Here is a 25,646-nt window from a genome sequence, read left to right on the forward strand (position 1 = left end):
GTTTTACTAGATGAATACATTATAGAAATCTGCTGTGCAACACAGTGCCTATCATTAACAATGCAGTATTGTATACTTCAGAATTTGTTAAGAGGGTAGATCTCATGTTAAGTGCTCTTACCACAAAAACAAAAACAAAAAGGAATAAAGGTAACTCTGGGAGGTGTTGGATGTGTCTATTACCTTGATTGTGTGATGGTATCAAGGGTGTTTGTCTATGTCCAAATTCATCAAAGTGTATGCATTATACGTGCAGGTCTTTGCATATCAAAATACCTCAATAAAGCTGTTTAAAAAAACCCCACAGATGAAAACAACATTAACAACAACACAGATTGCAGAGCCTCACTTCCAACTTCTGGGGTGAAGCCTGATAATTCACATTTATAAAAGTTCCCTGGTAAGAACTATTGAACTGTATTAGAAGTTTGCCCACGCAGGGAGGAAAGCAAATTATTTTGGTAACCTGGACCCTGGCATGGCGGTCTCCTTTATACTCCTCAAACTGATCCAGTGGGTGGAGGTCAGACCTACTTTGAGGAAGACCTCCATGTTCAAGGAGGAAGAATTGTTCCAACAAAGCTCCTTACCTAGAATCCCTCAATGCTCAGGAGCTTCAAATACCAGTTAATTAGAAAATTTGCCTTTGTTGTTTACACTTTTGCTGAAAACACATAATTATTATTAAAGAATAAAACAATATATAGAGAGTAAAATTTCCCCAAATTTCCCCTGGAGCAGTGATTCTCGGAAAACTATTTAGCCATATCTGGAGACACTTTCGGTTGTCACTCCTGGGGGAGATGCATCTACTGAGTAGAGGCCAGGGATGCTGCTCACTTCCTACAATGCAGAGAACAGCCCCACAACAAAGGGTTTTCCAACCCAAAGTCTCAAAGGTGCTGAGATTTAGAGTTCTTCTTTTTTTTTTTTTAAAGATTTTATTTATTTATTTGAGAGAGAGAGAGGGAGGGAGTGCTCTAGCATTGGGGAGGGACAGAGGGACAAGCAGACTCCCCACTGAGTGGGGAGCCCGATGCGGGGCTTGATCCCAGGACCCTGAGGTCAAGACCTGAGCCAAAGTCAGACGCTTTACCAACTGAGCCACCCAGGCGCCCTGAGAATCTCTCTTAATGTAACCACGAAGAAAAGTTTGCTATCGACTTTGTGAGTTTTTTTGTGTCTATAAAATGTATTTACGTGTAATTTAAAAAAACACAAATGAGTTCATACTATATACGTTGTTCTGTTTAACTTTATAGCACAGGCGTGTGTGTGTGTGTGTACATAAATAGGTCATGGCCGTCATTCCATGTTAATGGATATAAATCTACCTTTTGAAACAAAATAGTTGCATAGCATTCAGTTGTATGGATATACCATAACTTACCTAACCAATCCCAGACCGAGGGACAGTGACATTCTGGCTCTGTTAAAAGGTAAACCTAGGCATATTTTTTTTTTTTTTGAGATTTAGAGTTCAGAAAAATTTAGAGTTTTTCTGAGCAAAAATCGATTGGAATTGGGCAGTGCTGAACCAGAAGTGGTTTAGAGTGCCCTGCAGGGGAAGAGACATATACAGAGAAAGTGCAGATGCAGAGAAAGAAATTATTTGACTGGTTATAGCTTAAAGCCTAGTTGACTCTTGGTGATTGGTTGTTGTTGCTGTTTTGATTTCATAACCTTGAGGCATTTATGGACTTCGATTTTGGTGTGCTTACGTAGGGCGCCCTGTCATCAGGGCCACTTCAGTCTAATGGCCTCCTTGTTTAATGAATTTAACATCTCACTTTCTTGCAGTTATAAACAAAACAAGGTGAGCATTCTCAGACTTAAATTTTTGTGTTCGTCTTGTTGTCGCCTCGGTGTGCTCATCCCTAAACTGGGCACAGTAGTGATACCTACATCGTAGGGTGTTCTCTTCAATAATAAGTAAACATATATAGAGCACTTAGAACAGTGCCTGGCCCAAAGAAAGCACAGTTTTGTTTGCTCTTATGATTATTGGACTAAATTCCTAGAATTGCTTTAATCTTTCAGGTTAATTGTTTGGCGTGGAAATACTGGGAGGTCTCCAGATCCTCTATGCCACCTTTCCTCTTGACTGCACTCCCGTAAGTGAACATTGGCTCCCCTGTCTGGCCCAACAATGAGATTGGTGGGAGTCATCCAAGTCATCTCACCCCCGGCGTTTTGTGAGGAGCCAGAGTGGAGAGTGCCTTCCAGGATTAAGCCCTTGTGAACCAGGATTTAAATTCTGAACCCCACATAGATATTTCAGACAGAGTCTCTTGCCTTTTTCCCCCCCCTGTTATTTAAAAACCAAAGCCAAAGCAATCCAAGCCCGAGTGAGTGCCGGTGAAGCAGGTCCCATCTGGGCTGGCCTCCCAGCTGTGCCCAGGCTCCAGGGTGATCAAGGCTGATGTGAGTTGTGGGAATTTCTCCTGGTATGGTGGGCCTTCAGGCCTGGGAGGGGGAGCCCTGCTTTTTCAAACATAGTCTGGACACTCTTTTTCTCTTTATTTCCCTCTTCCTTCTCTTGCTGTTAATTGTCTTCATTTATTAAAAAAAAAAATTACTGAATGCTTACTGTGTAGTAGTTCTCAAAGATCATTTATTTTTCCCCTTATAAGAGCTTACAGTCTCTGGGAGGGGGAATATACAAGCATGAAGCCATTTATAATGTCAAGTTGATATTTGGTTGAAAGTGATAAGAGCCTTAACTCAAACTGGCTTAAGCAATAAAAGTCAGTTTTGGTTCAGGTAACTGGAAACTCCAGGAATAGACTTCAGGCATGACTGGATCCAGGGGCTCAGTGGTCAGCCATCTGTCTTTTGGCCCAGCTTTCCTCTGTAGGCTTCTGCGTCAGGCATCTTCTTTCTCTGTAGTGGTCTCTGGCCGATTCAAGGCTATATCCTCCTGGTTAAAAGACTTTTTTTTTCCCCATCCTTCTCAGTAAGTCGTGGGTTTGACTGGGTTTGTGGTGGATAGAGAATTCTGACTGGCTTAGTTTGGTATTGTACCCCTGGAGCTGAGAGTGAAGTGGGGTCCACCCCAAACCACAAGGACTTCAAGTGAAGGGGGTGATTCTCCAAGAAAGCCAGGTGCTGTTACCATGGGAAAGGGTGATGGGTAGAGGGCACAGAGGGGGGTGTGACTCTTTCAGACTGGAGAGCTGGAGGAGACTAAACTCAGAGAATGAGCTGGGGGTTTCAGAGTTCAAGATGGACACTCCAGGCAGGGGCACAAGGAATGTTTGGTCCAGCGGTGGGCAAGGGAAGTGAAGGGTGTGTATCTGCAGAGTAGTTGGGGGACAGAATGCCAGAGAGGTAACAGTCAAATCAGGGAAGGTTTGTATGACACCATGAGGTGTTCCACCTGTATTCTGGGCACAGATCCTCAGATTTATGTTTCAGAGAGATCATTACTTCTTTCCACATAGTGGACAGATTGCAGGGGAGCCTGGCCGGAAGGAGGGAGACATGGAAGCTTATTTCTAGAGCCTGGACCTTGGCATGGCTTTCTCCTTCTACTCATCCACATCTCAGCTTAAGTACCTGTGTCTTAGAACGGGCTCCCCAGCTGTCCTCACCATCATTCTCCATTGCAGAGCCATTTTGTTTTCTTCCTTACATTTATCACTGGCTGAAATGACCTGTTTTATTCACTGGTTTCTCTTGTCTTTACCTTACTGGAATGAAGCATCCTGAGAACAGGGACCTCCCCCTCATCTAGTGTTCATGTTTGTAGCTGGTGCCAGTACAGTTCCTGGCATGCAGCAGATATTTGCTGAATGAATGAAGAGATAAATAAGATAGCAGTCCTGTGAATGGAGAGGCAAGAACAGATTTGAGTAATATTAAGCTGGTAGCAACGACAGATTTGGGAATAAATGGAAAAAGACACATGGGCTGGTGTAGAAGAGGAAGAACATGTAGAATTTGGTTTTGGAACAGTCTACCGGTCATGATGAGTAGGCCATGTGGGTCTAGAGCGGTCTTTCTCAACCTCTGTTTCATTATTGCCTCCCTAAAGGGAACAATTTAATTTCTCCTGAATGAGAGAATTTACCAAGAATAAGATTTTGTTGAATAGGATTGAGGTTTAGTGGGTCACAAATCATTGTAATAATTAAGATTTTTTTTTTTTCCGCTGTCTTTAACCGAACCAGTTTTTACCCCTAGGGGGCCATATTGCCTCCGTTAAGAATACATGGTCAAGAGTTTGCGGTGGGGTGGGGGGTGTTCTGGACTGGAGATGCCAGAATCAGGTGTCATTTCTCTTACTTTTTCCTGCTCTCTCCTTGTCTTTCTTTCTCACTTTCTATCTTATTCTCTCTGTTCTTTATCTCTTACTTCTACTTTTTCTTCTTCTTCTTTTTTTTTTAAGAGTTTATTTATTTGAGAGAGCCAGACAGCACAGGCAGGGGGAACAGCAGAGGCAGAGGGAGAAGAAGGCTCCCGCTGAGCAGGAAGTCCGATGCAGGGCTCGATCCCAGGACCCCGGGATCATGACCTGAGCCGAAGGCAGACACTCAACCAACTGAGCCACCCAGGCGTCCCTACCTTTTCTTTTTCTTTCTCTTCATCTCCCCTCAACCAGTCCATCAGGCAACATATTTTTTTTAAGATTTTATTTATTTATTTGACAGAGAGAGACACAGCGAGAGAGGGAACACAAGCAGGAGGAGTGGGAGAGGGAGAAGCAGGCTCCCTGCTGAGCAGGGAACCCCATGCGGGGCTCGATCCCAGGACCCTGAGATCATGACTAGAAACGAAGGCAGAGGATTAAGGACTGAGCCAACCAGGCACCCCTCAACATATGTTTATGGAGACCCCATTCTCTGATTGATGCTACTTGGGTGTAGAAGAGAGGCAGGATGGGACATCTGTTTCCCTGCCCACAGAAGAGGGGCGTGGTGGGTGGGAGGCTTGCTCCATCACAAGAGGAGCCACAACATCCCTGGGGAGAACAAACATTTATAGAACAGCCCTGGGATAAGCTCTTGGGCATGTGGAGGCTGATTTCAGGGGCAAATGCAGAGCTGCCATTGTTTTCCCCCTCTCATTCTCCCCGTCTCTTTCCAGGGCTCGCTACCTGGCTTCTGTCCCAGCTTCCCAGTGTGTACCGTTTCTGATCAGCCTGGGGAAGAGTCAGTTGGACTCCTTGGTTTTAGATTCCCACAAAAAGAATTCAGTCCTTAGGAAGGTACAGCAGTGCCTGGTAAGGAAACTCTTCTTGGGTGACGCTTTCCCTGATATTCTTTCCTCTCTGGGTGTCTATGGCTATCCTGGGGAGCCCTCGGGGGATCTGGCTGGGACCTTGAGCTTGTGGTGATGGCCTGAAGTCTGACTTGTGGGTCTCAGAGCTGGCCCTGGGACCCTGGGTGGGGCAGTCTTGGCCATCAGTTCTGAGGACTGCCATCCTGGGGCTTGAACGATGGGAGGCTGCTCTGGGGGACTAGAAAGATCACAGTACACAGTCTGGGATCTAGGCTGGCCTCTGGCGGTAATTGGTTATGTGGCTTCCAGCAAGTTATTCCCCTCCTTGAGCCTCAGTCTTCTCATCCCTAAGATGGGTGCAAGAGCACTTCCTGCACAGTTATTGAGGGCATGAAATAGGCAATAAATTGTTCAATGCCAAGGCCCAAAGGGCACATTGTCTGAGTGTGACCCCTAGGCTTGCCACTGGCTGGCAGTTTCTTTATCTTTAAAAAGTGGGTGATATTAGTACTTACCTCTTACAGTTACTTTGAAGATGAAGATTAGGAAGTGTAAGCTCTTAGAACACTGCCTGGCATGTGTTAAATATTCAAATGTTATCTATCTCCTTTTGTCATTGGGGAAAGAGCTTTAGAGGCTTTCAAGTCCCATACAGATTTTGAAGTGCTGTTTTTATTCTTGCTGTAGTATTATTAGCATGGTCGTTGAACTCTGGGGTATCCTCAGAGCAATGGCACCAACAATGACGTCAGTCCTCATTTATAGAGTGTTCACCACGTGCCAAGTCTTCTGCCCACACCGGCTCCTTGGTGGGGCCTCCTAGACTTCCAAGGCCTGCCTCCCTGGGGTAAAATCAGACCCTGTGCTGTCTCTTCTAGTCCATGGTAGGGTGGGTGATTCAGGTCCCGGAACCTCTTCACGAGGTTGGGGATTGGGATGTGTTGTGGAGGGGTCACGATCTTGAGCCCTGCTGGATCTTCCCATCAGCTCCGCTTGTCGGTTTCAGGACAACTTCATTGCTGATGAGTACGCGGTAGACATCGTGGGCAAACTGCTCTGCCACTTGCCGGCAGCCGTCCTCCACCGTGGGGTCTCCACTCCGGCCTGGGCCACAGCCCTGCACGGGCTCAGAGACTGCCCAGACCTTAGCCCCGAGCAGAAGGCTGCGGTGAGGCTCAGGCTCCTGGAACAGCACGGGTGAGGAGGGGCCAGGCTTGGCCCCGGGGATGGGGAGGGTGGGGGGCTGAGCGCTGCACAAGGGGTGCCGAACCCTGGTGCTCCTGCCCTCCAAACAAGAGAGTCTCTTGCTTAGCGCAAGGTTAGCCGCTTTCGTTTATTCTAGAAATGTGACCTTTCTTTTTTGGGCTTCAGATGCCCTGTAAAGTGAGGACAGTAGCTGCTCTGTAGGCGTCTGTGGTTGTCACCAGTACGATCTTGGCACATTTAAGGACAGGAGTTATGAAAGCTGGCACTTTACAAATGCAAGGAGGTGCATCCTTATTCTTGTGTAATAACAACAACAAACAGTAACAGTAATGCCGATGATCAAAGCATTGTCAGCTCTGGGTCTGGGGCAGCTCTGGGCAGGGGAGGGGACGGACACAGAACTGTTTTTTCTCATGTAGAGTCTTCTGAAGTTGGGGCGGGTATTTGAGTAGGACCTAGCCATCAGTCAGCGGTTAAAAACAGCAGATGTTTCTGGAGTAATTACTCTGTCCCAGGCACATGGGACATGGACTCTAGAGGCCGACTCCTTGGGTTCAAGTTTTGTGTACGTGGTGGTACGCTCTATTGTCTATGTGACCCGGGAAAAGCTATTTAATCTTTTTGCACTTTAATTTCTACATCTGTAGAATGGGGACAGTAATGGAAGAGGAAGTACAGGCTGTGCTGTAAGTGACAGAAGTTCCAACAATTCAAGCTAAAAAAGAAGTGGGAATTTATTGAGTTCAGAAACAGAATGTAATGGAAAACTCCAGGGGTATACTCCAGGCCTGACTGGATCCAGAGGCTCAAGTGATGTTGTTGGGAATATGCTCCTCCCAGCCCTCAGCTCTGTGTTCCTTGGTGTGGCCTCTATTCTCTTTACTTGGTAATGGGAACAACTTCCAGTATTCTCTTTACTGCCAGAGATACCAGGAGGAAGAGGGCTTCTCCAGTAGTTCCAACAAAATTCCCAAGGGTGACCTGGTGTCCTGTATGTGCTACCCTGCGTCACATGCCTGTTCTCTTGGTCAGGGAAATGGGACTTGCCCAGGTATGAAGTTGGCCTGTTCCTGCAAGAAAAGGATGCTGGGAGACAGAGAAAACAGTGCGGTGTTTCAGATGACTGCTTATCTTCTTTTCCTAGACTTCCCCAGAACTGGACGGCCGAGACGACAAAGGACTTGGGACCCTTTCTAGTACTTTTTTCAGCAGATGAATTAAGCTCTGTTGCCACAAAGGTACCTCTGTGTTCCATCTTTGGAAGGCTGAAGGGGTTTGAAGGGGAGAGAAAGTGTGGTCAGTTATACTCCCCCTTGGGTTTACTGCCTGTTTGCTTTCTGGAACCTTCCTCCCTGCCTCAAAGGGCTCAGATGTTCCCAGCTCTGCTCCAGGATACCCAAGGTTTGGGAAAAGGGAGTGAGACAGCAGCGAAACCAACTCTGGGCTTTTCACATGGCCCTCCGTCCGGGCACACGTGCCCAGACTGGGAGCTGTAGGTCAGTTACCACCTTGCTATCTGTGTGCTCCCCACATGCATGCCTGTTTGAGGGCTAATATTCAGCAGTGCCATATACACATGCACATATATGTCCAGTGTGTGCAATCGCATGTGTAAACACATTTAATCCAAAACCAAATCCTTATGGAGCATTGCCTTTGGACACACACTTTGCTTGGAGCAACTCTCCAGAAGTTAGCGTAGGCCAAGAGCTGTGCCAAACAGGTACCAATTTGTCATCTTTTTGCTGTATAATCAAGCCACATGATCTCATTGGCACACAACAATAAGTATTAATTTCTTGAGGACTGGTCTGTGGGTCACCAGGACCGCTCTGCTTCCAGAGTCTGCTTCTGGGGCTCAGGCTACCTGGCGCTTGTTCTTCACGCCATGGAGGTCTGAAACTCCAAAGGAGGGAGCACCAGAGTGCAACTTCCTTTAAGGCCTCCCCTGGGAAACGGCACTGTCACTTTCCATTGGCCAAAGCAGGTCACATGACCAAGCTCAACCTCAGGGGGCAGGAAGTAGTCTCCTTCATGCAGAAGTGGAGAGTGGGGAGGGAGTAAGTATTTGCTGGACGAGACTCAGATGGACTGCAAGGCACATCCACACACTCTCATCCCCGCACGTGCGCATGCAAGATGTACGTTGTCATACGTGCTCTGCAGAACCTGAATACACAGCGTATCACCCAGGTTCACACACAGTGTACATTCCAGTGTCCAGGCATGGTAAAACCGTCTTCTGTGGTGTCCACATAGTCATAAGTAGCAGATGCATGTATATTATATACTTATCTTCTAAAGATCAACTTTTGAAATTGAAAAAGTTTTATCTCAATACAGTTAAATCTCAGAAACATAGTGCAGGGTTAAAAAAGGTGAGTTGCAAAAGAGTACATACAGTAGGATACTAAATAAACAAACAAATACTAGTTAAAATTTTTTTCACTATGAAAATGCTTTAATAGTGGTGTTTTTTTTATCATGAAAATAGTTACATTAATTTTAAGCACATGCAAAAACAGTTCTAGATGTTAAGTCAAGTTTAGAAGTGCATGAGAATGGTTAATGCCAAATTCAGGGTGCTGGTTACTTCTGGGGAAGGAAGGAGACCAAAGAGGGAGGGAAGGACCAATCAACCATATTTGTGATCTTTTATTTCTTAAGTTAGGTGTGGCTACATGGCTGTTGTGTTGTATTATTCTATTTTATTTTTAATGACTGAAATATTTAATAAGACAAGTAATACATGCTCCTGGTTAAGACATTTCAACTATACCCAAAGCTACAGGATGACAGCAAGTTTCTCCTCCACCACCACTTCTAGGTCCCCAGCCTGTCTCCCCAGAGGTGATCACTCTTCCCAGATTTTTCTGCACCCTTTCAGGAAAATCCTCCTCCTACTTATATATGTTCTTCCCTTAAAAAATACAGAATGGAAAATACCATTCACTCTGCTGTGCATTTTGCTTTTTAAAAGTTAACTATGCCTCTTGTGAGTTGCTTGTGACCTTAGCTGCACATGACAATCACTGGAGAGATTCTAAAACGACACCTACATGGCCCCTACCCCAGGCCAATGGTCTTAGAATCTTCGGGGTGGGGCCTGGTGTCCAGAGATTTCCCAGGTCATTGTCACCTACAGCTAGGATGGGGAACAACTGGTTTAGAGTGGGACACTAATTCTGAAGGTTAGAATTGAAAGAGGAGCTATTATAACCTGAGGGGCTTTCTCTTTGGACAGAGTGAGACCTAGCGACGCATAGCTGTGTGGGAGAGTTTGATAAATGCTCTGGACTCATTGTTGGGCCTACCAATAATATCCTGGGTCTTGACAAATCGCACTGGTTCTAGATGAGAAATGGCATCTTCTCCAGGGCAACTGGAAGCTCCCTCATCGGTAGTCTCCACTCAGAATTAGAGAGCATCCTCTCTTTCTACTTAAAAAAAAAAAAATTTATTTAATTATTTGAGAGAGAGAGAAAAAAAGAGCATGAGGAGGGCAGGTAGGGGCAGAGGGAGAGGGAGAGAGAGAGAAAATCTCAAGCAGACTCCCCGCTGAGCATGGAGCCCAGTCCCACAACCACAAGATCACGACCTGAGCCAAAATCAAGAGTTGAATGCTCAACCCACTGAGCCACCCAGGCGCCCCCTCTCTTTCTCCTTTTTATGTTGAATGTAAAGTTTAGTAAAAATTTAAAAACAATACCAGACCAAAACGGGGTAGGCTCTCCTACATTTTTTATAGATCTTACCAGGTTGCTCCAGTAATTCTGTACCATTTAACAGTCCCATAGAAGAATAAGTTTGCGTATTTACTGCATTTTGCTCAGCATTAAGTGTTATCACTTCATCTTATTTTTAGGTATTCTCACTTTCTTTTATTTTTGGTAATCAGATGGGTGAAAAACAATATATACTTGTGGTATTGAACATTTAGTGGATTGCTAATGGGGTTAAGTATTATTTTGTATGATTCTTTGTAGAGACCAAGTTAGTTGAGCTAGGGGATGCAATTATATAAGAAGCTGCTATAGAAGAAACACAATCCCTGAGGAAGGGAGTAAGTAGTATCACAGTGTAAATCTGTGTTTAATGTGCTTTAATTATTATTTGTTTCTCCTCCTTCCTCTTTCCTGCACACAGTTTCCAGATATCCTTCAGCAGACAGCTTCCAAGACAGCCGGGACCATGCCCCCTCAAGAATTCCTCTGGGTTGTCTTTGACTCTGTTCGGAACAACAGTGAGAAGAGCCCCAGCTCTGCCCCCAGCCCCGGTGAGTGTTTCTGGGGTGTCTCAGCTGGAGCTGAGCATCAGGTGTTTGGCCTGAGTCCCTGGCATCCAGAGGCCTCCTTTGTCCAGGGGATTGGATGCAATGTTTGCAAAGCATCATGGCAAAAAGCCACAGGCCAAAGAATGACCCCTGTAGTAAAGTGATTTGGAATCACATCTTGTACTCCTTACCCAGGCCAGTCCATGGCAACAAACATTTCAAAAGAATTGACTTAAAGGGTGTAAATGGCTGAGTGACAGTGTATTGCAGTGCTGGGGCCAGGCTGTGAACCCTGGGTCTGTTGCTTACTGGCTGTGGGACTTTGGGTAAGCCCTTTAACCTCTCTGTGCCTCTGTGTTCATCCTCTGTAAGATGGGGAGAGTGAAAGTCCCGATCTCCTTAGGTTGTTATGAGGGTTAGTGGATTGAAACCTGTAAAGGTCTCCCTCTCCCACTCCCCCTGCTTGTGTTCCCGCTCTCGCTGTGTCTGTCTCTGTCAAATAAATAAATAAAATCTTAAAAAAAAAGAAAAAAGAAACCTGTAAAGGTGTTCACAACAGTGCTGGGCAGTGTAGGAAATGCTCCATAGGTGTTAGCTCTTTTTATGATTTTTGTGCACCCACTGAGCACAGACTTGGTGCCAAGCAGGAGGGGACAAGGTTAATCGGACCCAATCATAATTGTAATAAGAATAGCTGGCAGTCAGTGCTTGCTTGCTTTCTTGCAAAAAATAATTATTGAGCACTGACTGTGTGGACAAAACGGACAAAAATCCCTGTCCTCAGAGGACTTACTTTCAAGGGGCTGGGCTGTGGGGGTGGGTACCCGACAATGAATCACACACACAGTAAATAAAAGACATAGTATTTTGGGGGATGGTAAGTGCCAAGAAGGAAAAGAAAGCAAGGCAAGGAAGGGGTCAGGGAGTGGGGGGTGGGAGGTTATAATTTGCAAAGAAAACCGTGGAGGTAGGTTTCGCTGAGAAGGGGACGTTTTGGGAAAGCCCCGGGGATCGTGAGCATGGGCTGCTTGGACATGTGGCGTTGCAGTCTTCCAGGCAAACGGAAGTGTGACAGGAACAGAAAGGAATGGGACATGAGAGGCCAGTGGGACTGGAGTGCACGAGAGACAAGGCCACAGAGGGCCTTATAAAGGAAGCCCTAAGGACTTTCTTTGTCTTTGAGTTGGGGTCTCATGGAGGCACCAAGCAAAGAAGTGTCACGATCCGATTTGTGTTTAACTCGGGTGGTCCTCTCTCCGTGCACCCCTGTCCTGTGATGTGGGTGCTGTGCTTGCTTCCCTTTCCTTGACACAGTGAACTGAGGTTCAGAGAGAGATTAAGAGACTTGGCCAAAGTCATGGAGTGAGGAATGGCAGCTCTTGGATCTGTGCCCAGAGCTGGTGGCGATCGCCATTAGCTCCTCCTGCTCTCACAGCCCAGCAGTCACTTGTCACATGGCAGCCCACCTGCTCTGTGCGTGCGGGCGTGCGAAAGTAAGACTTGCCACACTCTGGGGAGGACCCTCTGTTAGGACTGCATTGTTGGAGTTTTCTTCCGTGGTTCTGGATATTCATTATTGCTGTGCTTACAGTAATTAATGGCATAGCAGAATTACTAGTTCGTTTCATTTTAGTTAATTTGTGTGTTGATTCATTCAACCAATATTTGCTAAACACCTACTGTGTGCCAGGCAGGGACCACAGCAGGATAAGACCAAGTCCCCGCCACAAGGTATAACCATTTTGTTCCTCTCTAATTCTGTACTATCACTGGATCCTGTTTTCATTGGAAAGTGGGGGTGGAGTTGGGGGAGTCTAGGAAGGATGTGTCTTTTGTGGTAAAGATGTTTGAGGACCACACGTGGCAACCTCAGTCTGGTCCACTTTCGCCTCTTGACTGGAGTCCAGTGAGTTGCCATTGAGAGGCAGTGAAAATGGAGTGGCCACAGGGCTTGGGAATGTTCTGGCTCAGGTGGTGCTGGTGAGTCTGTGAGCCTCAGAGGTGGACGGCTGCTAAGACAGGAAAGCCAGGATTGCTCTCCAGACAAGGAGCCTTGGGGGAACACCTGGGTGGCTCAGTTGGTTTAGCGTCTGCCTTTGGCTTGGGTCATGATCCCAGGGTCCTGGGATCGAGCCCCGCATCTGGCTCTCTGATCAGTGGGGAGTCTGCTTCTCCTTCTCACTCTCCCTAGGTGCTTGCTCTCTCTATACATCTCTCTCAAATAAATGAATTAAAAAAAAAAAAAAAAGACAAGGAGCCTTGGGTTTTCTCCCAGGTTGAGCACATTGGGGAGAAATATCCCATTTGTGTGTTGATGATGTTAACTGGTTTGACCAGGTGATGTTCAACTTAGTCAAAGACTGAAATGGATGGGTTTTCTCCTGTTGCAAAGGAAAATGCAACAGGCCCATTTCTCCTCTTTCCCAGAAAGTGGGAAGACCATAGCCTCCATGATGGCAAATCGTTCTTCCTTCCCACACTTAAAGATTCTATTTATTTATTTGAGGGAGAGAGTGCGCACAAGCACACACACACAAGCATGGGGAGTAGCAGGCAGAGGGAGAAGCAGACCCCCTGCTGAGCAGGGAGGCCAGTGTGGGACTCGGTCCCAGGACCCTGAGATCATGACCTGAGCCGAAGGCAGACGCTTAACCCACTGAGCCACCCAGGCATCCCACCCTTACCACACTTAAATAGGACTGTTTCTTCCTCATAATTCTGGATGCCTTAACTCTGGGTTGCAAACAAATGTGCGGTGGCAGCTGCTGGTAACAGAACTAATAAAAATAGCTTACAAGTATTGAGTGCTTACTGTATACCTGGCATCGTTCTAAGTGCTTCATATATAATAATACATTTAATCCTTCCAAAAATCTGATGAGATAATTTTATCCTCATTTTACTGATGAGGGAACTGAGGCAGAGAGGGGTTAAATAGCTTTGGATTTGAATCTGAAGCCAGAACTGTTCACCACCAGCTCCCACTGCCCTCCAGGCGATTAGGAGCCCCACTGTAATGTGACAGAGCTGCTACTGTGTGCATGTGGCTGTGCAAAATTTGGCATTTCGGTGATTTTGTTACCAGATAATTAGCAAGAAGTGGCAGAAGTGGGATTCCAGCTGCTCCCGGCATCCCTGCTCTCAGTGTCTACGCTATGCTGCCTCTCATGAATAAATCCACCCGGACAAGGAGATTACTCATTTCAATAAAGACTAACATTCCCTGAAGCTCTCTTTCTTCTCTTCCTCCCCGTTCTTGAGGTTGCCATGGAGTCATAGCTCCTTCTTCTGGTGACATCTTCAAGTTGGCGGAAGCCAATGCCTGCTGGGCCCCCCAGGACCTGCTCTGCATGGAGGAACAGACGTTCATCAGGAGCGTGGAGCTTCTGGGGGCCGTCAGGGGTTTCAGCCTGCCTCAGCTGATGACCCTAAAGGAGAAGGCATTACAGGTAAAGCCCACCTCAGGGAGGGAGCTTTCAAGAGAGGGAAACCCCAGCATGACGGTCCCAGCACTTCTGTGTGTAGAACCCACCTCAGGGAGTTTTCACGTGCGTTGTGCCATTGTAATTTCTCTGTATCAACTCAGTGCCATAGGTGTGTGCTCCACATCTGAGAAATTTCTAGTTCCTCCTTCTCAGGGCTGTAGCAGAGAACAGAGATGTGTCTTGGCATCTCATGGACACTCAGTAAAAAGTTCTGTGGGTGTTCTGGTGCCTCTGAGACGGTTTCCAGGAATGGTGCCTTTTCTTTCTCCACTTGGAGAATCTCAATTGCTGCTTACAGCAGATTTTCTCAGAATCCATTGCAAATTTGTCTGAAAATGTAGTAGGAAGGAGTAAAACGGAGACTACAAGTCTTTTTCCATCTTTATAAAGTTCCCTTTGAGTGGCTTGTTTCAGCCATTTGGATAGTTGTAGACTATCTGGTTATCCTTGTGGGGTAAAGACATTAAGTTCCTTAAAATTATTTTTATAACTCTTTTTTATATAAATGACCCAAGTTTATTGTAGAAAAGTTGGACAAGTAATAAAAAAGAAAATCCGTCATAATCTTCTACCCAGAGATAAACACTGTTACTGTTTTGGTATAGTCACCTGAAGCTCCCCCAGACTTCTGTGTATGTGTATAAAATGTATTTATATATTTCATGTATACTCACACATATATGTTAGAAAAAAATAATATCATGCTCACCCACTATTCAATAACTTGCTGTCAACACCCAACGGTATAAATGCATATTTTTCCATATCAGAAATATAAATTTATATCAGCATTTTAAATAGTTATATAATATTTCATATTATGGTTGGTCCTTTTTTTTCTGGTCCTTATTTATTTAGCAAACTGGTAGACTTTTAGGTTGCTTATATTTTTTAATGCCTCAAGGTACATATTTTGTACATATTTTGGGGGGCATTTGTCTCTCATTATTTACTTAGGCTAAATTCCCAGAGGTGGATATTTGGGGTCAAAGTGTATAAATATTTTAGAAGCTATTGATATGCATAACCAAATTCCCTTCCAAAAATTATGTACTGATTTATATTCTCAATATCAATAAATGAGAGTATCCTTTACCACATATTTTTTCAACACCATAAATGATTGATCTTTTTATTCCTTATCAGTATGATCAGCTAACATGGTATTCTCTGATTGTTGTTAATGTAGAACTTAAAAAATTATGACCAAGATTGAACTTTTTTCCATGTCTGTTTCTTCTTTTGTGAATTTCTTGTTAATCTTTTTTTCCCCCAAAATCAGTAAAACTTTATTTGCTTCTATTCTTTCACCATTAGCAGAAAACTGGAGAAAGCAAAAATGTTTTGTGCTTACAAAGATAAATGGCCTCTTTAGCCAGTAAAGATCAAAACCTCAAACTACAATAAGGAAGATAAAAGCACCCTCCCTCACATCCCCTGAGTTGTCCTTGTCATCTTAGACAAAACCTTAGTCCACTGGCCAGGGACCCTGTGTGTGGCCAGTTCAAGATGAGGGCCAAGAAATCAGACCAATAAATTCCTGTGATAAAAAGTTGTTCTGTTCATGTCTTTTGTGTTTGTGTATATATGTGTCTATATACTGCACTTGTGTGTGTGTGTGTGTGTGTATACACATACATATATATATACACACATACATATATATACACACATGCATATACACACACACACATATATATACACCCATACAAATGTATACACCCACACACATATATACACACATATATACACATGCACGCACATACACATGCATGCATACATACACACATACACACACACGCACACACACATGTGTATATACATACAAACACACATACACGTAAATACACACATGCATGTACACACATGTATAATACACATATGCATGTACACGCACACACATGCATGCACACACATGCATGTATACACACATACGCACATGCATATACACATAAACATATACACACCTGCATGTATATACACACACATGCATATATACACATGCATGCATACACACGCACACACACATATACACACATACACACATATATACACACATACACATATATACACACATACATATACACACATAGATGTATATATACACACGTACATGTATCTACACACCCATATATATATATATACACCTGTACATATATATATACACCCATACATAAATACACACATATATATACACAAATACATACATATACACACATACATACATATACATACACATACAGGTATATACATACATACATGTATATATACACAACACACACATACATGTATATACACATATACATACACACATACATATATGCACACATACATATATATACACACATACACACAATATACACACACACATATATATACAGTTGTAGTCCTTTCCTTATTGATTTATAAGAGAACTTCAAATGTTAAAGAGATTTACCCTATGTCTGTTTAAAATACTGTTAGTAATGGTCAGTCTAATCTGGATTTTTTTTCACTTGAAGGTTTGGGACATGCCTTCTTACTGGAAAGAATACCATATCACCTCCCTGGGGCGCATTGCTCTGGCTCTTAATGAGTGTGAGCTGCAGCAGCTGGATCTCAGCTCCATTGATACCGTGGCTTCCCTAAGCCGGCAGACCGAATGGACCCTGGGACAGGTAAGTAGATGTTGCTTGATCTTTTAAATATTCCATTTCTGTCTTAATTTTGTGTATATTTCCCTTTATGTCCTTGAACATACAGTATTTGTAATAGCTGCTTTAAAATCTTTGCTGCTAATTCCGTCATCAGTTATTTCTGAGTCTGTTTCTATAGACTAATTTTTCTCTTAGTTTTGGGTTATGTATTTTTATTTTATATGCAAAGCTGGTAATTTTGACTGGCTGGCTAATGGGCATTGTGAATTTTATATTTTTTGAGTGCTTGATTTAGTTGTACTCCTTCGAAGGGTATTGGGCTTTGTTCCAGCATATATTCATTCATTCATTCATTCATTCATTTATATTTTTTAAATATTTTAAAATTCATTTTATTTATTTTGTTTTTAAAGATTTTATTTATTTATTTGACAGAGAGAGAGACAGCGAGAGCAGGAACACAAGCAGTGGACGTGGGAGAGGGAGAAGCAGGCTTCCTGCTGAGCAGGGAGCCTGATGTGGGGCTCAATCCCAGGATACTGGGATCATGACCTGAGCCGAAGGCAGATGCTTAACAACTGAGCCACCCAGGTGCCCCTAAACATTTTTTAAATTTAAATTCAATTAATTAGGGATGCCTGGGTGGCTCAGTCGGTTAAGCATCTGCCTTTGGCTCAGGTCATGATCACGGGGTCCTGGGATCGAGCCCCACATCAGGGTCCCTGCTCAGCGGGGACCCTGCTTCTCCCTCTGCTTGTGCACATGCTCTCTCTCTGACAAATAAAGAAAATCTTTAAAAATAAATAAATAAGTAAATAAATAAATTCAATTAATTAAAATATAATGTATTATTGGTTTCAGAGGTAGAGGTCAGTGATTCATTAGTCTTATATAATAACAGTGCTCATTACATCACATGCCCACCTTAATGTCCATCACCCAGTACCCCATCCCTCCAGTGTCCTCCCCTCCAGCAACCCTCAGTTTGTTTCCTATGACTAAGAGTCTCTTATGGTTTGTCTCCCTCTCTGGTTTCATCTTGTTTTATTTTTTCCTCTCTTCCCCTATGATTCTCTGTTTTGTTTCTTAGATTCCACGTTATCAGTGAGATCACATGATAATTGTCTTTCTCTAATTGACTTATTTCGCTTAGCGTAATACTCTCCAGTTCCATCCATGTCATTGCAAATGGCAAGATTTCGATTTTTGATGGCTGAGTAATGTTCCATTGTATATATATACCACATCTTTTTCCATTCATCTGTTGGTGGACATCTGGGCTCTTTCCATAGTTTGCCTATTGTGGACATTGCTGCTATGGACATTGGGGTGGATGTGCCCCTTAGGATTACTACTGGTATACATTTAAATTACTTTCAAATCAGTCTGATCCTTTTGAGGCTTCCTTTTTAAATAATTAATTAATTAATTAATTAAAAATTTTTTAAAGATTTTATTTATTTGAGAGAGAGCAGAGCAAGAGAGAGAGGGAGACTGAGAGAGAGAGCACTAGTGGGGGTGGAAGGGCAGAGGGAGGAGAAGCAGGCGCCCCGCAGAGCAGGGAGCCTGATGTGGGGCTGGATCCCAGGACCCTGGGACCGTGACCTGAGGCAAAGGCAGGCGCTTCACCGACTGAGCCACCCAGGTGCCCCAAGGCTTCCTTTTGAGGATTATTAAGGTAAGTCCAGAGTGACCTTTATTCTGTAGTTAACTTATCTCCATTATTCAGACATGATTCTACTGGAGACTCTGCCTAATGCACTGTGTATTTCCAGACCCCTCTGTTCTGGCTGGTGGGAATGTGATCTCTTTCCAACTCCATATGAGCTCTGAGAATTGTTCAGCCTATCACTTTCTGATGTGTCTTCCAACTTATGTAGATTTCACTCCTGGTCTGTGTAGAGAGGTCAGTACTCAGCCAGATGGGGGAAGACCTCTCTCTCTTCTGCCAAGTTTCTCTTCTGGTGTTCTCTCTCTCTGAAGTTTTCTACTCTCCAGTACTTCCCTCCACAGATTACAGGTGCCCTGGCCTCTCTGACCTTGGATCTCTATGTTTTCAGCTCAGCTGGACCACTGGGTTTGTTTGGGTTCCCTTTCCTGCTCCTTGGCCTGGAAAATGCTTCTTGGCAGTAAGCAAGGGCAATTTCAGGCTTTCCTTATTTATGTTCCCTCTTTCAGGATCATAGTCCTGTGTTCTCCATTGTCCAGTGTCTGAATATAGTTGTTTCATAGATTTTGTTCAGTGTTCTCATTGCTTAGGAAGTTGGTTTCTGTGTCAGTTAATCCTTCATGCATTAAAGAAGAAGGTCTCTCCAGAATTTAATTGTTTCAACTGGGAGGGATGTTAACCCACTGTATTGCTAGAAAGGGGAGTCTTAGCTGCTCTGTGGTATCTTCATGCTCAGGCAACCCTCCCTTAGTGGTCAAATTCAACACCGGCTTTCCATATTATCTACTTAGCATCCCCATAAAGAAAGAGCCCCTCTTGCATGAATTTTTGAAAAAGTCCCAGCATTGACTCCAATCGTGCAGTTGCCCACCCCAAGCAGTCACTGTGATCAGGAGTAGAATATGTTGGTTGGCCAGGCATGCATCAGGGAGTGGGGTCCATCTCAACATGACCCTATGAACTGACAGGGGGAATGGAGGGTGGGAGACTGCATAAGGCCCCCAAAGACATCTGTGCCCCAATCCCTGCGAGCTTTGAAGATGTTCCCTTACGTGGCAAAAGGGATTTTACAGATCTGATTAATTTAAGGATCTTGAGATGGGAGGATTCTCTTGATGAGCCCAGTGTAATCACAAGGGTCCTTAGGAGAAGGAGACGGGAGGCCACAGATCCAGGAGGCCGTGTGACTAGGGACGCAGAAGGACACACAGATTTGAAGGCACTCGGCTGCTGATTCTGAAGATGGATGATGTGGCTATAGGCAGCCTCTGGAAGCTAGAAAAGGCAAGGAAATAAATTCTCTCTAGAACCTCCAGAAGGAACAACCTCCAGAGGAAACAAATACAGGGTAGTTCACCCAAGGAAAAGCATGGTGTTCTCAAACAAAGGGAGGATGGGTGCTGGGCAGGCAAAACCAATGGATGTCCCCCAGTCTCATGAGCTTTTTGGAGTCAGTATGGCCATGTCCCATAACTCTGGCCCCATTCAAACACAACACAATGTGAATTGCACCCCGCCCCCAACCCCGGAGCTGGGCGGCATGAAGACCCTGGCCGTGAGGATTACGCGAGTCAATACATGTGAAACATTTTGAACAATGCCTGGCACATAGAATTCAGTAAAAATTAATTGTTTTCATTGTTGTGGCTGCTGATGTCACCATCATCACCACCACCACACTTGCTCTCTTTGGCATCTCACCTCATTTGCAAGACGGTCTAAACCCAGCAATCTGAGGTTTCTTCCATCCTGACATTCTATAAAGACTGATTTTGACTGTTTGAGAAGTGCCACATCACCCTTCAGATATTAAAATATTTACAGTCTGGGAGAAAACAGAAAAATATATCCAACTTAGAAACTAGAGAATTTCCCTTTGCACCGATTTTAATTCACACGGATGCCAGTGAGATTTATCAATATGTTTGAAGACGATATGAAAACCTAACATTTGCATATATCATTTGCAGTCAGTTCCTCAACTTTCGCTCCCAATCAAACCCTTAAATGCATGTTTCTAGATTAATAGTCAGACCTGGTGGAACTACATTAACAGAGTTCAGTTTAAAAACCAATTTAAGAGGAGAAAAAAACTATTAGAGAAGCCAGAGGGATGAACAGAGAGATTGAAATCTTACAGCTATTCATTTTTCAGAGGGTTAATATTGCCTAAAAGTGTTAGTATTAATTGTCTTGGAATCATTACAGATACACTGGTCCAGTCATTCAAGTAAATATATTTTGGCTTATCACCTTGCAGGCTGAGCTTGCATTTTCCAGGATCCAGTGGCAAGGACAATTTAATACTGCATCTTCAAAGTAATTTTATTTGAATCGTATTTTCGCACTTTCATTTTAAAATGGGCACGCCTGATAGTTGGGGAGCACAAATTGTTATGAGTCAACTAGTGACACCTGATTGTGAAGCCTTAATAGGAAAAGTTCAAAAGCGGCCTCAAATCTCTCTCTTCTCTTCATACCCAAACATCTTCACTAAGAGTACAAGCTCTGGAGTCGGAATGCCTGGGTTTTAATCTTAGTTATTTGCCGGCTGTGTAGCCAATGGGGCTTAGTAACTTTACCTCTCTGGGCCTCAGCTTCCTCATCTGTGAGAATGAGAATAATATTAATACTTCACAGGGTTGGGGCGCCTGGGTGGCTCAGCTGGTTGAGCATCTGCCTTCGGCTCGGGTCATGATCCCAGGGTCCTGGGATTGAGCCCCGCATTGGGCTCCTTGATCAGCGGGAAGCCTGCTTCTCCCTCTGCCTCTCCCCCTGGTTGTGCTCTCTCTTTCTCTCTCTCTGACAAATAAGTAAAATCTTTTTTTTTTTTGAGGATGATTTCTTTTAAGATTTTAGTTTTGTGAGAGAGAGAGAGAGTGAGCATGAGCATGAGCATGAGAGGAAGAAGCAGACTCCCCAGGGAGCAGAGAGCCCGATGCAGGACTCAATCCCAGGATCCTGGGATCACGACCTGAGCCAAAGGCAGACACTTAAGCGACTGAGCCACCCAGGTGCCCCAAATAAATAAAATCTTTAAAAAAAGTACTTCACAGGGTAGTTGTGAGGGCTAGATGAGATGGTATATGTAAAGTGCTCCCCATGCAAACATTCGGTAAATATTAGCTATTATTATTTTGGACGTACATTCCCATTCAGAGACATTTAAGTCTGAGTGTGATATTACCAAAACTCCCCTATGGAACCTGCGAGTTTTATAATCACAATCTCCCTGAAGCCAATCCATCATGTGAAAGCAGCAATCTGATGCCACTTCAAAAGAGCATATATTGCCTATAACTCTATAGATCACTCACTCAGATATTCATTCATTCATTTAAAAAGTCCTTATCGGACTGAACTGTGTGCCAGGCATCGTGCCAAGTGGTAGGGGTACATTGATGAACTAGCTGGATACATTGTGTGTCTCTGGGGATTCTACTTGGTGATACAAGACAAAAAACCTGAGCACAGTGAAAAATGCCTTAAAATTGTGATAATTGATAACAGAAAATGGGCAAAGTGTTCAGGGAAATAGGGAGGGAGGCTGTTTGAGGTCGGGGAATCAGGCAGTCTTCTCTGGTGAGGTAGCATTTAGACAGACCTGGGGGATAGGGAGGCAACAGACATGAAAAGTGGAAACCCAGTGCAACATTTCCCAATCTTTGCCAACACTTCCTCTCAACACTGTAATGATTCTTACTGTGTGATGGCATGAACTTCTGGTAAAACGAGGTGGGAAGACTCACTGGATCCCTGTGACCCTCACTCCCACTCAGATGTTTGTCCTTGGATGTCTCCTCCCCATCTTTGCCTTGTGAGCTCTTGTCCTCTTTTGCACCTGCCCCTATGAGCACTGAGGGATCCAGACTTTATTATACAGTTCACCTCCAAAGGATTGACTTGAATCCTTCCTCGGGTCCAACATAGGTAGTTCAAATGAATCAGGGTTCATTTCGTTACAGGTGGCAGGAAAAACAACTCAAAGTGCCTTGACCAGGCAAAGAAATTTATTGGCTCCCATAACTGAAAAGTTCAAGTGTAGAGTTCAGGTGTGGCTGGATCCAGATCTTCAACACTATGGTCAGGCATCTATCTGTCACCATTTTGACACTGCTTTCCTTTGTGTTGGCTTCAGTTAGAGGCAGGCTCTTTGCAGGCGGTGAATTCTAGCAGATCCAGGTGTTTATCCTTCCAAGGCCCAGTCCAGAGTAAAGAATGTTCTCCTTCCAGATAAAGAAGGCTGTCTTACTTCCCTATTTCAATTAGGACATCCCTAATTATTCCAGTCAAAGTCCTGGCTGGTTTTCACTGGATCACAGGCCCATCTAGAACACATCATGGCAGCCAGGCTAAGAGATGACTTGACTAGTCAGGACTGGGCCATAGCATCCCCCCCTGGAACTCAGAAGGCAGTTAGCTCCACCTGAACCACGTGAAGTAAGAGTGGGAGGGGTACCTCTCCAGGGAAAGTCATGAACAATGAATGGCTACTGTGCAAGAATTTCAGGGACCCTATACAGCAACCCCCTTAAAGCTCACTGAAGAGATCCCTCTGTGGTTTTCAATACCAAACCATTTGTTATACTATTCTCTGGAATTGAAGAGAGAGGGATAAACCTATTAAAGTAGGACTTTAGAGAAAGAAAAATTAACTGTGGTTGAGATCATGAGGGAAGACTTCATAAAGAAAGTGACATTTGACTTGAACCCCCGAAATAAAAAAATGGTTGGATTTTATTTTATTTTTTTGTAAAGATTTTATTTATTTATTTGACACAGAGACACAGGGGCAGTGGGAGAGGGAGAAGCAGGCTTCCCGCAGAGCTGGGAGCGCGTGGGGCTCCATCCCAGGGCTCTGGGATCATGACCTGAGCTGAAGGCAAATGCTTAACAACTGAGCCACCCAGGCGCCCCGAAGGTTGGATTTTAACAGTTGGGAAGGCAGGACGCGCATTAAAGATGGAGGGACTGATTTGAGCAAAGGCAAAAAAGCAGACTATTAAAAGGTTTTGTCAGAAAGTTCTGGAGTCTCAGGGTGCCTGGGTGGCTCAGCTGGTTAAGCATCTGCCTTCAGCTCAGGTCATGATCCTTGGGTCCTGGGATCAAGTCCCACCTCAGGCTCCCTACTCAGTGGGGAGCCTGCTTCTGCTCCCTCTGCTGACCCCCCCCGCCCCCCCCTGTGCTCTCTGGCTCTCTCTCTATGTCAAATAAGTAAGTAAAATCTTTAAAAAAGGAAGTTCTGGAAACATGATGGAGAAGTTTGGATCCTGATGCAGGAGAACTCAAATGAGCAAACTATCTGAAGGTCATGAGTGACTGAAGAAAATAAGCTAGCAGACACAGACACAGGATACAGTTCCTTTAGTGCTGGTGAAGGGTACAAGAGTTTCACTGCCAAAACACACCTCTGTGGATGAGGGGACATACTCACTAGAAGCAGCACCTTAGGGACATGAACCTGGAGGCAGTGGCTAGGATGGTTTGGAATGGGGGGTGCGTCCAGAGGAGTAAATCGGGGATTGGTTGGTAAGCTACTGCTGTAGCTCAGTTATTCCCTCAAGCCTTGGGGTTTTCATCATCCCTGGATAGTTCCTCTTTTATCCTTCCTTATTTTTCTAGGCTAAATCTATTCTGCAAGGGTTCCTGGAGGATTCAGGCTACAGTATCCAGGATCTGAAGAGCTTCCACTTAGTAGGACTTGGTACAGCCCTGTGTACTATGAACGTCACCGAAATCTCACTCATAAAGATCTCAGAATTCAGGTATCCAAACCAGTAGTGTTCAAAATGGCAAATGATTGATTGGCCAGTTCATTCATTCAGCAAGATGTCTTTTGCTTCCTGATGCCTTGCCCCCTTTCTGGGTTAAAATGAGGAGTGGAATCAGCTGGATCCTTTCTGGATGCTGAGCCTACCTACCTTCTGCACACCTGTCGTGTCTGGAGAGTCTCCCAGGCTTACACTGTATCCTTCCCTCTTAACCAGGGTGGTGGTGGCCAGAATCGGGACCCTGCTCTGTAGCACCCGTGTCTTGGCCGAGTTTAAGAGGAAGGCAGAAGTTGTATTTGGGGATCCCACCAAATGGTCCAGCTCTGTCCTGCAGGAACTTGGGACTATTGCAGGTAAGACACCTCGAGCATGCCTCCTCTCCCTTTCCAACCTGAAATCTGGAGACAAAAGCAAAAAAAAAAAAAAATAATAATAACAATAACAATAAAAGAATCCTTGGCTGTACGTAGTGAACATCTGTAAAGTTATAGTAAAATCTAGATTCATGACTTGAGGTTGCAGAGGGGGGTCTACAAATTTGCTCTTTAAACAAGCTCTCTTTGTGGTTCTTGTGTACACTAAAGTGGTTTAGGATGTGATTTAATTGACTTCTAAATAGTTTTATACACAATCTGAAATTGCATAAAGTGAAGCTCCTTCTGGGCCTACTTTTCATTGTAGGAGACCAATCAGGGCTGATGTGACCCAATTTTTCTTTTTCTTTTCTTTTTTTTATCAGAGTTGATTAAGGGAACTTAATTCTCCAGTGTGATTTTCAAGGCTTTTTGTAAGGAATGACGCTTGCCTAGAACACACAGATCTGTACATTATGTAGCACCATTAATAAAACAAGTGGAGTTCCGATGTCTTGAACTAAACCCTCGTGATGCCTTTTTCTCCCCAGCTGGATTAACGAAGGAAGAGCTACAAATGCTGGACAAGGATTTGATGCCGTATTTCCAGCCATCAGCAATCAAATGCCTTCCTGATGAGATATTCAAAGTAGGTACTCAGTTCTTCAAGGAGAATAGGAGCTTGACTCCATTTCAAATCAGAGACAGATGGCAGGCCTTGGATTCTAGAGCCTTGCAACCAGATTTCTGCTGATAGGGCCAGAGGAGAGGTGTATGCCAACAATGAATGGGTCACAAGATAATTTTAGGTTTAAACACATTTTTTCCTTAAAATTTTATGTTTTAATTTGTATTTATTTTTATGGTTGGCCTCTCTTCATAGCAAGGTATTGATTTTCTATTTATGATGGTATGACAGAGTCATATTTCTTTGTCTAGAACCCTTGGGAACAGATACATTTCAGAATTCAGAATTTTCCAGATTTTAAAAAGATAACTCTGTGAAACTCCAGTATGTAATTTAACACCC

General features: G+C 44.1%; 1 protein-coding gene and 1 non-coding gene across 8 annotated transcripts in view; one reads left to right on the plus strand and one right to left on the minus strand.

The window, feature by feature from the left end:
* OTOA (otoancorin) overlaps positions 1-25,646 on the plus strand; it is a 61,331-nt gene that overhangs the window by 28,983 nt on the left and 6,702 nt on the right. For 6 of the 7 annotated variants that reach the window (XM_028090391.1, XM_028090392.1, XM_088029029.1 and 3 more), the window contains 10 exons: positions 2,041-2,114; positions 5,089-5,224; positions 6,230-6,420; positions 7,574-7,667; positions 10,576-10,705; positions 13,964-14,151; positions 16,689-16,844; positions 24,115-24,257; positions 24,480-24,616; positions 25,168-25,265. In XM_028090391.1, the coding sequence (XP_027946192.1) occupies positions 2,041-2,114; positions 5,089-5,224; positions 6,230-6,420; positions 7,574-7,667; positions 10,576-10,705; positions 13,964-14,151; positions 16,689-16,844; positions 24,115-24,257; positions 24,480-24,616; positions 25,168-25,265 (1,347 nt within the window). Of the gene's footprint in view, positions 1-2,040; positions 2,115-5,088; positions 5,225-6,229; positions 6,421-7,573; positions 7,668-10,575; positions 10,706-13,963; positions 14,152-16,688; positions 16,845-24,114; positions 24,258-24,479; positions 24,617-25,167; positions 25,266-25,646 lie in introns of those variants that run through there. The other variant, XM_028090396.2, reaches the window with a different exon arrangement.
* TRNAQ-UUG (transfer RNA glutamine (anticodon UUG)) lies at positions 1,031-1,114 on the minus strand. The gene has a single exon. It is a non-coding gene; the product is annotated as a tRNA-Gln (tRNA).

The sequence above is a fragment of the Eumetopias jubatus genome, unplaced genomic scaffold, assembly GCF_037043125.1.
Source record: "Eumetopias jubatus isolate StellerSeaLion01/CBP00866 unplaced genomic scaffold, mEumJub1_p1.0 scaffold_12, whole genome shotgun sequence".
Taxonomy (NCBI): Eukaryota; Metazoa; Chordata; class Mammalia; order Carnivora; family Otariidae; genus Eumetopias; species Eumetopias jubatus.